The sequence below is a fragment of the Tyto alba genome, unplaced genomic scaffold (genome assembly GCF_018691265.1).
Source record: "Tyto alba isolate M040663 unplaced genomic scaffold, T.alba_DEE_v4.0 Super-Scaffold_1, whole genome shotgun sequence".
NCBI lineage: Eukaryota > Metazoa > Chordata > Aves > Strigiformes > Tytonidae > Tyto > Tyto alba.
In genome coordinates, this window is record NW_024881261.1 from 3137236 (window position 1) to 3151978 (window position 14743).

At 39.1% G+C, this 14743-nt stretch overlaps 1 protein-coding gene across 5 annotated transcripts in view; it reads right to left on the reverse strand.

Moving 5' to 3' along the window:
• The window catches only part of DOCK1 (dedicator of cytokinesis 1), a 316081-nt gene that overhangs the window by 8001 nt on the left and 293337 nt on the right, over nt 1-14743 (reverse strand). For all 5 annotated transcript variants that reach the window (XM_042792609.1, XM_042792599.1, XM_042792597.1 and 2 more), the window contains exons 49-51: nt 13407-13605; nt 8255-8408; nt 3919-4064 (exon numbers count right to left, since the gene is read on the reverse strand). In XM_042792609.1, the coding sequence (XP_042648543.1) occupies nt 3919-4064; nt 8255-8408; nt 13407-13605 (499 nt within the window). The remainder of the gene's footprint in view (nt 1-3918; nt 4065-8254; nt 8409-13406; nt 13606-14743) is intronic.

Here is a 14743-nt window from a genome sequence, read left to right on the forward strand (position 1 = left end):
TCCCAAGGCGTGAAGAATCCCCCCGGATTTTTCCTTCTGCGTAAACACTTCCATTATATCCAAGTAACCAGCCTGACTGCTCCTCGTGCAACAGGATCCGAGTCACAATAAGCCCATCGCCATCAGCCACCGCTTCGGCCTTTGCTCTCCCTCCTTGCCAAGTTCTCTATCTATGCTGGATTGATCGAGCTGTTCTCATCCAAACCATTATCTGATGCTTAGTAAGTGTTATAGCCGATATTACAAATGTAAGTGCTCCTTTGTCTATTTTCTTGGAGTCTCCCTTCTCGCTGTGAATACTAAGCAGGCAGTTGATTTGTATGCAAGGGTACGGATGAACCCATAAAGAATGAGAAGTGCCTAAAGGAATCCCTTGATGTAATAATAATCCTTGCAGGAGTCGTAGACTTCTTTTTTTATGTTCCCATATATTATTAAGAACATTTTGAGCAGAACAAATCATACAGTGCAAGAAAATATATATAAGGGTCTCACAGTTAACAATGAATAAGAGGACAATCAGAAAATTATAATTAGATGATCACTTGGATAAAAGACTTAAGGTAGACTGATTATGATCTCAGACACCAAATGACACTATTGCCCGCAGTTTGATTTGAAGTATTTGATGCATTTAGCACTGCATGCTTTTCAGCTCACTACAGCACTTTTTTTGGTTTTCATAACTGACTGCAAGGCAACCAGAGTGAATGATGTAATAATTTCTCATATAAGGAGATATTTCCAGTTTAAAAGCCAGTAAGATAATCTTATCTAGAATATTTTTTACTGATTTTTCTTTACTGATACAAAGAAAGACTGTGTAATTTACATGATGATCAGTTTACTAGGCAGAGAATTATAAAGTTATGAAGTATGTAGCTATTTGACCCATGAAACACAAGGCATTAAAAACTGTGGAGTGGGATTTAATCACAGCAGCAATAAGAATTTACCCATTTGATCTTTCATGCCCAGCACTACTCATTTTCTTTATGTTCTGTAACAGCTTCCTTCCTACAAGCCTGATGCACAGAGTGATTGTTGTAAGACTAGAAGCCTTTCCTAAAATTAATTCTAAGACTAATACATGTGGCTCTGTGACAAATCTGCTTTAGATCCATTTTCCAGACTTTGAAACTACATTTTCTCATCTTGGAAAGTTTATAAAAATACAGACGCTGAAGAAAATTTTGGACAGTTAGTTAAGGAGATAGAGCCTATATTTGATTGCATTTCTAAGGTATGCTTAAACCCTGAGGCCCTTCAACACTGCATGTTAAACAATGGGGTCCATTTCTACAATTACGAAATGTATTTTAAAAAAATTAAAGGAGCCTGAGCAGTGAAGATATAAAGACCTGAACAAAACTTAGCAAAAACCCAAGAGAGCATAGTGCTACTAATTTTATGAACTCCCATTTAATGATGCAGACTCGTGACAGGTACAGGAGCTGCACAAGGTCACATCTTCAACAGCAACAAGACCGAGGCTGGAACCTGAGTCGTCTCCAGGTCTGGGCCCCGACCATCACAGCGTGATGGCATTTGCAAGGAGTACAGTAAATATCTAGCAGTTATCCACTGACAGAAAACCCCTTCCAACTGCCTTTCAAGGAAGGGAGAAGGAACCCAGCTATTGGAATTTTATTTCTCACCATGTGTTTTATCATCTCATTGTTTAACGCTTTTTAGCTAGAAGTTGAACTCACATTAGCAATCCTGAGCTACCACCGTGACCTAAAACTTATATCATACAAAATGAATTAACTACTCTGGAGCTCATACAGGAAGGAGTTCAAGAAACTTGAAACCTAATTTGAATTTCTCAGGTTTCTTTATGAAGATGAGACAAAACTCCTGGCAGCCCTCCTGTGCGTTCTGTAATTTTCCACTTAGAGGTCTGTATTTGGGTCAAGCGAGAGCTGGCCCCTGAGAGACAAGCTAGGGAAATGGCTAAGAGCTTAGTACACTTCAATGGAAATTAGAGGAAAAGGGTTTGCAAAAAAATTTAGTGAAAAGATTCACTAAAACCATCCAGCCATGGGGAAGAACTGTGGAAGAGAGGATGGGAATAGAGAATTTTTCAATATATACATATAATGAATAAAAGGTGGTGTTTTGAATAACACTACTCACATTCCTGAAGTTACTTCTATATCTGTCTTTTTTTTTCCCTGTTTAGCCTGAAAATATCAAATTCCTGCAACAACACAGTTACGGTTTCAACCATGGAAAAAGCCGGACTGTTCACTGTTTTGCACTGTGATAGTCCGTGTTAAACAAAACTATTCCAAGAGTTAAAACTAAATTCCTGCCTGACTCCTTCACTGCTGAGATTATAAATGTTCTTTTTATAACCACGAAATTTACTGAAAAGCGAATTACTCAACAGAATTTCATTTGAATGACGAACTTCAGAGAAATCCTGGAAGATACCTCTGTAAACAAAAAAGAATCATTACCGCTGAGAATTCTCCCACAAAATAACAGCTTGGCCAGAGGTATACACTTCAAAGTCGGAGAAAAGAAAACCTCTTGTCTTGGGTTTGCATGGCAAGGTTGTGGTAGTGGGGGAGGGCTGCAAGGGTGGCTTCTGTGAGAAGCTGCTGGAAGCCTCCCCCATGTCCGATGGGGCCAATGCCACCGGCCAAGGTGGCAGTGCCTCTGGGATAACGTATTTAAGAAGGGGGAAGAAAACCCTGTGCAACAGCAGCCGGAATGAGGAGTGAGAATATGGGAGAGGAACAACCCCGCAGCCGCCCAGGCCAGTGAGGAGGGAGGGGGAGCAGAGATTCCCCTGCAGCCCGTGATGAAGACCGTGGTGAGGCAGGCTGTGCCCTGCACCCAGGGAGGGCCGTGGGGGGAGCAGATGCCCCCCTGCAGCCCGGGGAGGACCCCACGCCGGAGCAGGGGCAGAGTGTGAGGAGTCCCTTCCCCCGAGGAGGAAGGAGCCGCAGAGACCAGGGGTGATGGACTGACCACAACCCCCCATCCCCTGCCCCCCTGCGCCCTTGGGGGGAGGAGGGAGAGAAATCGGGGGTGAAGTTGAGCCTGGGAGGAAGGGAAGGGTGGGGGGAAGGTGTTTTAAGATTTGTGTTTTATTTCTCATTACCCTACTCCGATTTGATTGGTAATAAATGGAATTTTTCCCCAAGTCAAGTCTGTTTTGCCCATGACAGTAATTGCTGAGTGATCTCTCACTTTCCTTCTCTTGATCCACAAGCCTTTTATTATATTTTCTCTCCCCTGTCCAGCTGAGGAAGGGAGTGACAGAGCAGCTTTGGTGGGCTCCCAGTGTCCAGCCAGGGTCAACCCACCACACCTCTTTAAAGATACTTTTTTCTTCAAAAAAGAAAATAAATGGCCCTTCTCAAAAGTGATGCTTTAAAGAAAAGGACCAAATTATTTTTAAAAGCTTCCAAGATACAGGAAACAAAGTTGAAAAAGTGCATTTTCTTCAGAAAGCTGAAAACCCTGTTGATGATGAAGAGTGTTTCTGAGCTCCTTGCCTCAAAGGGGGCATGTGTGTTTGCCTCTAGCAAAGAAGTGGCAATTGAATGTCGACAGAAGAGAGCTCCAGAAAGGAAAGATGTCAGGTACATGTTTTATTTCCTTTCCTGAGACAGGATTGAAAGGCTATTAAATCTAATTTGCGGCTGAGACTATATCCTGTCGGTTAAAGCTCCCTTATCAACACAGCTAACAACATTTTACTTAGTCTTCTCCACCAGAATGAATCCAACCTCCCTTCAGGTCAGTCCCCATGAGCGATGCTGTTCCCTCGCGCTCCAGACACTTGTTTGCAACTGCAGAAATTGTGGCACCACCACGAGCAGGATCGCGCCTCGCTGTGGATTGTTCAAGGTACAAAAGCAAAGAAAATTGCAGCAAATGATCATCCTCTGTGGGACTCACCCTTTGATGGGCAGGGGGGGAGGTCGTCGGGCTGATCAAGTCTTGACTTTCCATGAGGTTCCCATAATCGGCCATGCTTCCCTTGAGAGGCAGAGGAGGAGGAATGTCGGGGATGTCGGAGCTGGACATACCATTCAGCTCCAGATCTGCAAAAATCAACACCGAGTTAACTCTTTGGATAACGGGATCGAATCCAAAGATGCAGACTGCACCAATTCTTACGGCACCGATACTGCGATAATGCTGCATGTGCGGTATCTTAGCTGTTCACTGCCTCTATAATTAACTGCAGCTCATCTAATGAGGGATTTTAAAGGAAAGTAGAACAAATGAACCAACCCCCGCATTGACAGGAAGTGTGCACTGTGGAGTGACATTGGGTGAATTTTTAGGATACGCTCAAAATACTTGAATGATCCCCTCTTTTTAACAGAAGAGAATTTTTACTTCAAATTTCATGCCAAAATATTCATAGCTTAGCAAATATAATTTTCGCAGCTGTAAGCTCTGCATTTTCACCTTGTACCTGAATACAGAATAGAAGTTTTGGTAAATGCACTAACAAAATATAATTGAGCTAAGCTTTATTTACTTCTCTCCAGTAAAATAAGAGCTTCTTGTTAATAAAATGCACAAATGAAAGCCTATAATTAACTACATCTCTCTCAAAAACTTTCAAACTCCAGCTAACTATAATAAACGAGCAGTCATTAGTTGTTGAGTAAATAAAATCACGCAAGAGAAAGTCCAAAACATTTATTATTACTGTTTGTTGGGTAGAAGGTTCCCTTTTTTTGGCAGATAAATCCTAGCAGGTACGTGTTGTAAAGGTGAGTAGCCTGAGGGACAATAAAGTTTATTGAGGCCTGAGTGATCCATAGGCTTTTGTGTAGAAATCCACCCACGGTGTATTTCAGGGTAATTCAGTCGTTTTAACACAGGCAAAACCCACTGTGAGCTCTACGAGATAAGAAACTTAATTTATTTTTGATAAATTAGGGAAGTGTTTTCATTTAGGAAATTAAAAAAGGTTACTTTTATTTTACTGGGGTGATTTGTGAAACAAGTGTAGGACTTGTTTATGCAGATATTTTTATTGCAAGGTTCCTATTTTACAAAAAGTGTCCTTTTATTGTTCTCTAAAATGGCCTCTCACTAACACAATTTAACTGTAAGGTGGCTGTATTGATTTGTCACTGAAAACTGCAATTTTACTCCCCATCCTTTCAGTTGAATTTTCAACTACAGCAGGAAGAAGAATATTTCCTATCCTGGGACTTCAAACTTTCAGTGGCTTCGTCTGTATCAGACTGGAAAGTGTTGTTGTCCTCCAAGACCCAAATTTATCATCACTTTTTCACTTGCTCCTGTTTTTCATCCTTCCTTTTCTACACGACTTCTTAATTCTCCAAACATTCGTCACACTTCCCTTTAACTATCTCTATCAGAATCTACTTCCGCTAAGCTCATGTCATTAAACATGTAACTGGAAAACAACACTACACATTTGTAACTAAATATTAATGCTGCGAATGAAGTTTCCCTGTTCATTTTGTATGAATTTCCCACCCATACTGTACATCTAAAGATCACAGGCACTTGACACCCCAAATCTCACAAGCAGCTCCTTGACATATATCCTGCATGTCTTCATCCACAACTACGTATCTACCTACATCTCTCTATATATATGCATTTGTTTGGTTTTTCCATGCAGTTTAGAATGGAGATTTTTGAAAAATGGCATCTTCTTTAGAGTTGTAGCTTTTGCTAGAACTTTAGCAGAACCTTGAATCTTGCTTCAGAAAGAGAAACCTTCTTTAGGTATTTACTGTAAACAAGCCATGGTTCTAGGTCTCACTATACACATTCATTGGGTGGAAACTGAAAATTATTATAACAACACACAACTACCCAAAGATAAAGCAAATTTAACTGCTCTGAACACTCCATCTTTGCATCTCACATGATATTACAGTATCTACTAACTTCATCTAAGCCATTACATGTAGGCTAATAGGTGCTACCAAGAAGATGGTAAGAAATTCTATTAGGAGTTACACAAACCCTTTGTTTCTTTAAAGTCCACAATTGGAAGATCCATGGAAAGGCAGGTGTTTTCAATATTAATGTTTTCATTAGAGCTGCAGAGGAAACCAGGTGTGGAGGCAACTCTACTTTAACATCTGCAATACTGTGAACAACCTGGATGGCCACCAACTGCCCATGCAACTCTGTCCTTCTCTGCTTCTATCCCTCTCCCCACATCCCCCAGCTCCTGATACAGCTCTAATTTCCTGGAGCACCCACTGTGTTCCTACAGCCTGTCCGTGGCACCTTCACAACCTCATCCTCTCACAAGACAGCAACAAACCCCCGTAAATGTGGAGAGAGTGCTTCCATCCATGTGAATAGTTCATAACATACATTGACAACATATTTGCATTCAGTCTGGCAAATTGTTTAGCAGAACAACATTTTAGAAAGAAAAAAATTATTTGCCTTGACTAGCTAATCTCTCAGAGTTTAATGAAATCCAGGAGTCATCTACCCTACTGCAGAAACAGGTATTGAACACAAACTTCAGTAATTTTCAGTCATGCTTCAAGAAGATCTATTTTCTACAGAGCTATTAATTTTCTCCTGCTCAATTCAGCTGAACTATACCTCACTAAGTCAGTCACTATACAAATAATTACTCATCATTTCTGGTTTGCTGTCACTATTCAAGGTGTTTCATCAGACTAGTATGGTCTAAATATTTATTCCTTACTGGACATGTGCCACTCAGAGTATCTCTGAGCTGGCAAGAGATCAGTTAGATGACTTTTTTTTTCATCTTAACCTAATGACCAAATTTTACACTCCATTTTCCTAAACTGCCAGCTAACAAGCAAGCAGTATTGCTTAGCAACCCGTTAACTGCTTTCAGTCAATTTGTGCACTGAAGTAACTTCTTTACCCTTGGAATTCCTAAAATTTTTTATCACTACAATTCCTCAAATGATTACGGGCAAGTCTCGTGGATTTTGCAACAAGCTGAACCTATTTTACATTACACCCATAAATTGCCAGCACATAGTTGCCAGCAAATATTCTCAGAAATATATGATAGCTTCAGATACTTTTTAAAAAAAGAGATCAAGTTAGCTTTAATAAAATGTACACAGGAAGAAATAAGCCAGTTCAAAGAGTACTTTTTGCAGGAGTATATATACCCTGCTTCTGTGTATTTCCAGCTTTTAGCATACTGGTAGTTTTTGATTATCAAAACTGTAAAGAGAGAGTTCACAGTTATCAAAATACTCGATTCGGGTGTCTGACTAAGCAAAGGAAACGCCACACTGATTTGCACTTGCTTATCCCTCTTCCACATGTTTGCAACCAAAAATTTCAAATCATTACAACAAAGCCACATGCTTTTTAGGAGACAAATCTGTTGCTGTAGGTTTGTAGAATAAACACATTCCTGCTCACAGGATGTATATCTGCAACTGGCAACAAGAACTTTCTAAAACGCTGTTTCAGGGAAAAGTTTTTGAGTATCAAAAAAAGTAAATGAAATAAAGTGACCTTGATCAAACAAGATTTTTTTCTTAAAATTGATCTTCTCCTCTTTACTAACATTTAACTCTTGACTATTGTACTAGTATTTTGCTACATGTATCAAAAAGATCTTTTTTTTTTATTTTTTGTTGGTCACATGCTAGGAACTGAAAACTCTGAATGACAGTTTTTGGAAAACAGCACTGTGAAATAAATAGGTGTCATATTACACCCAGTTTTGCAATAAGGTTTCCTGAAGGATGAAGCAAACGTAATTTACAGAAAAACTGAGTGATAGATGTCAATGTCAAACAAAAAATACATCAAAAAGACTGACTTTTTTTCCCCCTCTGGCTTGTACTCACTATGTAGCAAACAAAAGTGCTTTTAAGGTACAATTACATTAAAAGATTATTATTTTTCAGAATTTATGCTCCAAAACACCCTAAATGCAATACAGAACCAAGTACAACACTGATTTTTTACAGTTACTCCATACCTAAGTAATTGCTCATGATTACCTGAAAAGGAGAAGAAATTTTTTCAATGCAACAACTTTGTTTGCTTTTGTAAAATTCTGACATAATTTTTGTTGGCAAATGCAAGGAGCATACTATTAAGAGGTAAATTCTTGTTCCTGCAAGCAATTCTATGGTGATGGCAAAATGACTAACTCAAAGGACTCAAACCAAGGTGTAACGCAGTGCTCGGGAAACACATTTCCCCACTGTAGGTTATTTTGCATAAAATTTGCTAGGAAAAGAAAATGTAGTTAAAATTAAAGACTTACTGGACTGTATGCTGAAAGAGAGTTTTGTCCGTGGAGTTATTGGGGGTGGCGTCACCTGGGAGCTGGGAGGTGATGGAGAGACGGAGAAACGTCTTTCACTTGAAATGACATTTATGACTTGGCTTTTCGGTCTCTGTGGTCTTAGTGGGCTGATCTGCACGGGGACAAAACCAGTGAGACAGTAAAGGAATATATCTTGTTACTGAGCAGCAGGCCTTGGGGTTGCTGCATTTTCCTCACTACGTCCTAAACAGTAATAGGGCAATAATAACAAACAACACTTCTAATTTAATGCAGTATTTCACAGCTCCAAATGTTGTTTCCTTCTCCTCAGGAACCACAACGAGACTTAATGCACAAACCTTCCCGTAACCTGGTGTATTTTTCTGTAAAGCAATGAGCCAATTTTGTTGTTTAATAACAGCTAAGGAAATCTATACCCTTACAAGAGATGATACAGCATTCAAAATCTTTTCTTCTCATGCAGCTCTACTTCCCTTTTACAATTTATATCTTTAATTGTTTGCGTGGTCAAACTCGCTTCTGAAGAAGACATCATCTGTCCAGAAACACTTTCCTGTTGGTGCGTGTTTGTGCTTGTATTTAAATCACTGAAATATCCTTATTGTTTATTTCTGGCTGCTTCATAGCCCATTTAAATTTTCCATCAGAAACCCTGAAATGATACTTGTAATCGGAAAGGCAACTGATGCTTTCGTTAAGGTGATTCCTTTTACTGAGTTTAATTCTGAGCTCTACTGTTTGTTACCCATCCACCGGCCCCCATATTTCTAGTAATTGCAGTGAAGAAAGTAATTTTTTATTTCCTAGAGATCACAGAAAATGGAGCAGCAGCCTGAAGTTAAGAGGGGAATTGCATCCAAAGTTCTGCATTAGGACAAAACAAAAAACAACAAAAACAATTAATGCTTTTTCGAAGAATTCTGTCATTTCACAGTTTTTTTTTTGGTTTTTTTTTTTTTTTTTTTTTAAAGTATTTTATGAAGGAGAAATCTAAAATGAGGTATGAGTGCTTCCTTTTATTTTCAGAGAACAAACCCTAAAAAGGTTTGCATAAAAGGCAGCATCTCTGAGACCCTTCTATGAGAAACGAATGACCACAAAGTATGTAACTTTCTTTTGAAAGTTCATCAAGACCTCAGGGTAACCTTTCAGAAATTTGCCTGATACTAAAATTCAAGTCTTAAAGGCTCCAAAGGTTTCTTCTTTCAAGATCTTTTAAAGCATACTTTTAGTAGAGTGGGTAAGCAAAGTAATCACTTTCTCAGAGACATGTAATTATAAAAAAAAAACTACTAAGGAAAACACACTAATCGATTCAGAAAGCTGCAATACCAGAATCAAGAGAAAATCCAACAAGTAGAATCAAGTTCCCCAGTTAACCTGGTCTGTAGCTATTTATCCCAGATACATTTTAACTTCTCCTGTGACTGACAAGCTCGATCCTCTTAAGGCTTCCCAAAAATCACAGTTTTGCTACGGAATACGAACTCTTTGGAGACCACTAATCCATAATGAACCCAATGCTAAATTTTTTTGGTCTAATCAAAGCAAGATCAATAGTGACTGATGTTAGACGCCACTAAGTCAATAAAATGTACAGCCTGTTATTCTGATTTCTAACACAAGCTTTCGAGTGGTCTGTTAAATACCTAGCTTCAGTGTTAGGTTTGCTATCAGCTCATGGAATCAAAGAACTAACAATGAGAATTTACATTAAAGAAGTTTGTGTGATACTTAAAAGAAGGTATCTCTAGAAAACTATAAAGACATTACTGATCATCTTAACACACCAAAGTGCTTAATTTATCTTCTGATAAGATCACAGCAGTACAAGATCTCTTCAATTAGGGCTTGGGTTTTGATCAGTCAATAAATTCATTACGAGTACAGTGAAACAAAACAGGCTCTGAATCCTCCTTTTTAAAGAAAACGTAAAAGCTCTGTGAAATAATTCTGCAGTTTTATAATCTTTACACATTTTCCCATGACAACTATGGCGATTCATTTGATTGGAAAAAAAAGAAGTTCCTGCATAAGAAAGTCCATTGCAGTGACAGAAACGCTAATTTCATTAGACAACATCATCTTTGAAAAAAGTAGCAGCAGCTCTGCAGAGATGGGAATGATCGCTATCTGACATGCCCGCTGTGCCTCCCACTTGACAGTCTCTGTAAATTTGGTACCATGCTTGCAATCACGTCGCACAAACCAATTAGTAGTGAATAACACAGGACCCAGAACGGATTTGTACATAAGGTTATTGATGCATCCTTCCCTCCTGAAAGCAAACCCCTGACAACCACCTCTTTGTGGTGGGTGAAGAGTAATTTTGATGAATTATGAGTGTTGTCAAGCAACAGGTAACTGCGTGGGGGGTGAATATCTGAAACTGGACTTCTGACCTGTGAGCAGAAGCCTACCTGCCAGCTACAACTGGCACGGGCTGGTCACAAACTGCGATGACACCTGGATGACAAATCCAAGCTGGCTGTTACTCTTTCATTCCTTTTCTTGAAGGTACTTACAAATCGTCATCGTACTAAAGAAAAGCATGTCTTCTGTTGTAAAACACCCAGATATTTTAAAAGATTGCCAAGTAACTGAAATCTTGGAATTGAATTAGCGATGCTACAAGTGATTTCTAAAATTGTCAACAGAAGGAATCCAGTAACTGTAATACAAAATCTAGTCACTAATAGCAGTTTATTACTAAAATCTCACTTTAAAAGCTCTTTAAATCTTTATTTTAATTTCCATTTCTATTCAAATCTGGATTCCAGCTCTTTTGGAAAAAAAACAATCCTTAATTTTCCCCCCCTCCATTTCATCATCATCTTTTTGTTAAGCCTGTAAACTTTCTGCTTGAAAGCTCTTAGCACGATAAATCAAAACGCCTATTTCTTCATAAAACACAGCAGTAACTGTGCTTTGGCAGCAATTCCAACTTAAAAAGGGAACTTGCACACAGTACAGCCCACAAAAGTAGAAGAATGGAAAAGCTGAATTCTTACCCACAGAAGTTAACAATTTCCCTTTTATATCATTAATAGGGGACATATGTCTCCAGAGTGCAAAATTTCTAAGACATGAAAAATTTTATCTTTAAACTACTTGACATTATCTGTACAAAATTCCTGAAGACAGGAGTGGGAATCGTACAAACGCTCTTGTCAATTAATCTCAAAAGAGTGTTTCCTCTACTTCACCTACAAGAGAAAATGAACCACATGAACACCAAGCATTAAAAATTGACTTGGTCAACAGGTCATTTTGGAGCTTATCAAGTAGTTTGCAGGTACTGAAAAGGGAGTGTTTTTCTCTCACCAGTAAACTCCTTTTCATATTATTGATCTGTGGATTTCAAGAAGCTCAAAGTAACTGTAAGTAACTAATTCTGACATTTAATTTCCCTCCCTCCATAACCAGGGGAATATTAGTCATACCAGTCATGCACTGAAAGCTCTTGACTGGTAAGAGTGGAATACTTGAGTCAAACTATGTTGGGTCTTGCTCATTTTTGTTCCTCAAGTGACAAACAGGAATATGCCTTGAAGGGTTAGCACATCCTCCTTTTCAGCCAGCATTTGCATTTTTCCAGTCATAAGCAATCTTCTCCAATATCCAAGACTTCTCAAAGATGACAGTGACCTTGCAGTGACAGCAACCAGCTCTCCAGCATCCTTGGGCACCTCCCATCTGATCTCAGGGATTTGTACCAGTACTGTACTGGCTGAGCTGCCCTGAAACACTTCTGTTGCTCTTCTGCCACAAGCTCTGCTAGTCCGTCTGGGGACCTGGGAGATGTGAGTGCAAGTCTTGCCATTGCAACGTTCAGGCTTAGTCCAAATACGGCTGCTGCAATGTGCAGAGTGGAATGCATTGCCTCAAAAAGGTAAGACATATGGAAATCAATGCAAAACGTATTTTCTGTCTGAAAACACTCTAACAGTGCTGACCTGTCTGGCTTTGGCAGGAGGAATTCCTACTTAAACAGACCAGGACTGATCCAAAATTCGCTGAAGGCAATGGAAAAATTCACTGGTTTCAAAGGAGTTTGGGTGAAAACCCTGACATGCACAAAAGGGATTTTATCTGAGTTTTTTGCTGAGCTAGTACTGGGCCTGAGGCCCCATCAGAGAAAACAACTCTGATCTTCCAAGATGTCAGAAGACACATCTGCAAGATCAGCTCATCTCTGGATGGAAAAGGAGGAGCAAATCCAGAAAACAGGAACTATGGCTGAACATCTAAGTAATATTCCACTACAAATACCAAACAGAAAGACTCAAAGGATCTAGTCATCACAGGCCAGAGAGAAATGGTTTTAAGAGTCTAATGTAAATGACACAGCCACCAACAAAACACTTTGCTGAGTTAAAAGTTGGCTCTACAAGTACTTGTGCAAATCTTTAAAAGAACATTACATTTATTTCTGGAGGGTGAGTTTTAAACTACTGGCCTCAAAACAGGTGTCCAGGCAGAGATCTGGAGGTTACAGTTAGTTCGCGCATTCCGTGATCCAGCTTAAAATGGCCTTGCTTTCGATTTCAGAGCCAAAACTTCTCAAGTTACCTAAGCCTTTAGGACAGTTTCCGTGAATTAAATATACACCAAGAAGCAAGGGCTTAAGAGAGATATGCCCTGTAGTTAATATTCTTACACAGACCCACCAGTGGAACTGCTTACAATTTTCTGCTCAAAACAGCCTTTCAAGAATACATAATTGCCATGCAAGAAATGACCTTGTAACATTTCCACCAAAAAGTGTACTGCAGTAGTCAGCTGAAATATGAGAAAACCCACCACGATCTATTGGGAGCCATAAATTCAAAAGGCGGCTAAAATAGTAGCATTTATTTTACTTAAGATATACCATCTGTTTCTTTTATCAAATAGTCATATATAGCTTTTGGTAAGATTTTCATACGAGATACAATGATGATTTTTTTTACACCATAAATGAAATTGGTATTTTTGATTCATTATCATGCATTAACATCATAGCGTGCTCCCTTAGAGCTATTTTTGGTCTAAAAATAACCCAAATCGTACAAATCAACATTTTTATTTCAAAAGAGAAAGAACACTGCTCAAAATTAGATAAGGCATTACTTGCTAATAAAGTTACCGTTTCTGAAAGGATCACTGCTTCAGACTGCTGCAGAGAAATATCAGTAGATTTAAATTCTTTATCAAATATCTCTTGATGCTTGCTGTTCCTTTTCTCTTTCTTCTTTTCCTTCTTATCTTTATCTAGGTCATCCTTGTCCAATTTATCTTGAGACCTAGAATGCATCTTTTTTGGCAGGAGGGGCTCCAGCACAAACCTAAAAAAAAAAATGTTGCTGCTTAGATCAATAACATAATATTTCCAAAACACCTAATTTTCATTTACATATTTCCCAAACTCTCACTCGAGTTAACGATGCTTTGCTAATCCAGGAAAACTCATTAGAGAGAAAAGGAAGGGGCAGAAGGTTGTTACAATCATAGTTGTCTTACAATAAAATTTACTGCAGAACTGCTGAAGAACCAGTACTGCACATTTCCCTCCTCTGTAGTAAATTTACTGGTTTGCAGCTACGCAAACTCCTGAGTTTCACTGTATGTGGTTTACATAAACCCGAGTTTCTCCCACTCTATATGAGAGCAGGTCACTGTACAACACATTAAAGAAAAGTCACCCCTACTTCCCCTGCACCTTGGAGGCAGTCTGTATGTCTACCAATGGCTTTAAGGATTTCTTTAAAAAATAGCCAAATTCCCAAATTCTTCTTGTTTTTTTTTTTTTTTTTTTGTTTGTTTGTTTGTTTGTTTGTTTGTTTTTTGTTTGTTTGTTTTTTTTGTTTGTTTGTTTTTTGTTTTTTTTGGTGGAGAAAGAGGATGGATTTATTCCCCAGAGAAGGAATAACAGTTGAGAAATTGTTTTGCAGAGGTGTACTGATTTTCTGTTGAACGTGCACAACATAAACCGCTTTCTAATCCTCGTAGCTCATCAAAATCACAGGACCTGCTCACAGAAAAGCAAACAACATCACCCCTTAACGCAAAGGAAACACCTATGCATTGCACAAAAGCATGAGGTGTAGAGGTTTAACCACAGACACAAGCCCCACTCCTGACTGTAATTGCACTGAGTGTACGTTTGGTTCTGCATGCATGCATGAGGGTACATATCCATGCGAGCGTGCACACGGATGCTCACAGATCCACACCTCTGCTCACCTACAGCCTGCCCTGGCGAGGGGGAGCCAGGAGGGCTGAGCTTAGCTGTCCTGGCATTACAGATAAACTCAAGAATGAAAAATTGCTCAGATAATAACAAAGGGCAAGGTTAGTTTCCAAAAAAACAGATGTATTTTCCCACCTGGAATACTTCAAGTGTGTGAATATAGGCAAGGCTGATATACTACTACCATCAGCTCTGCAATTTTTACAGTCCATGACTATTTTTCTTCTGACTAC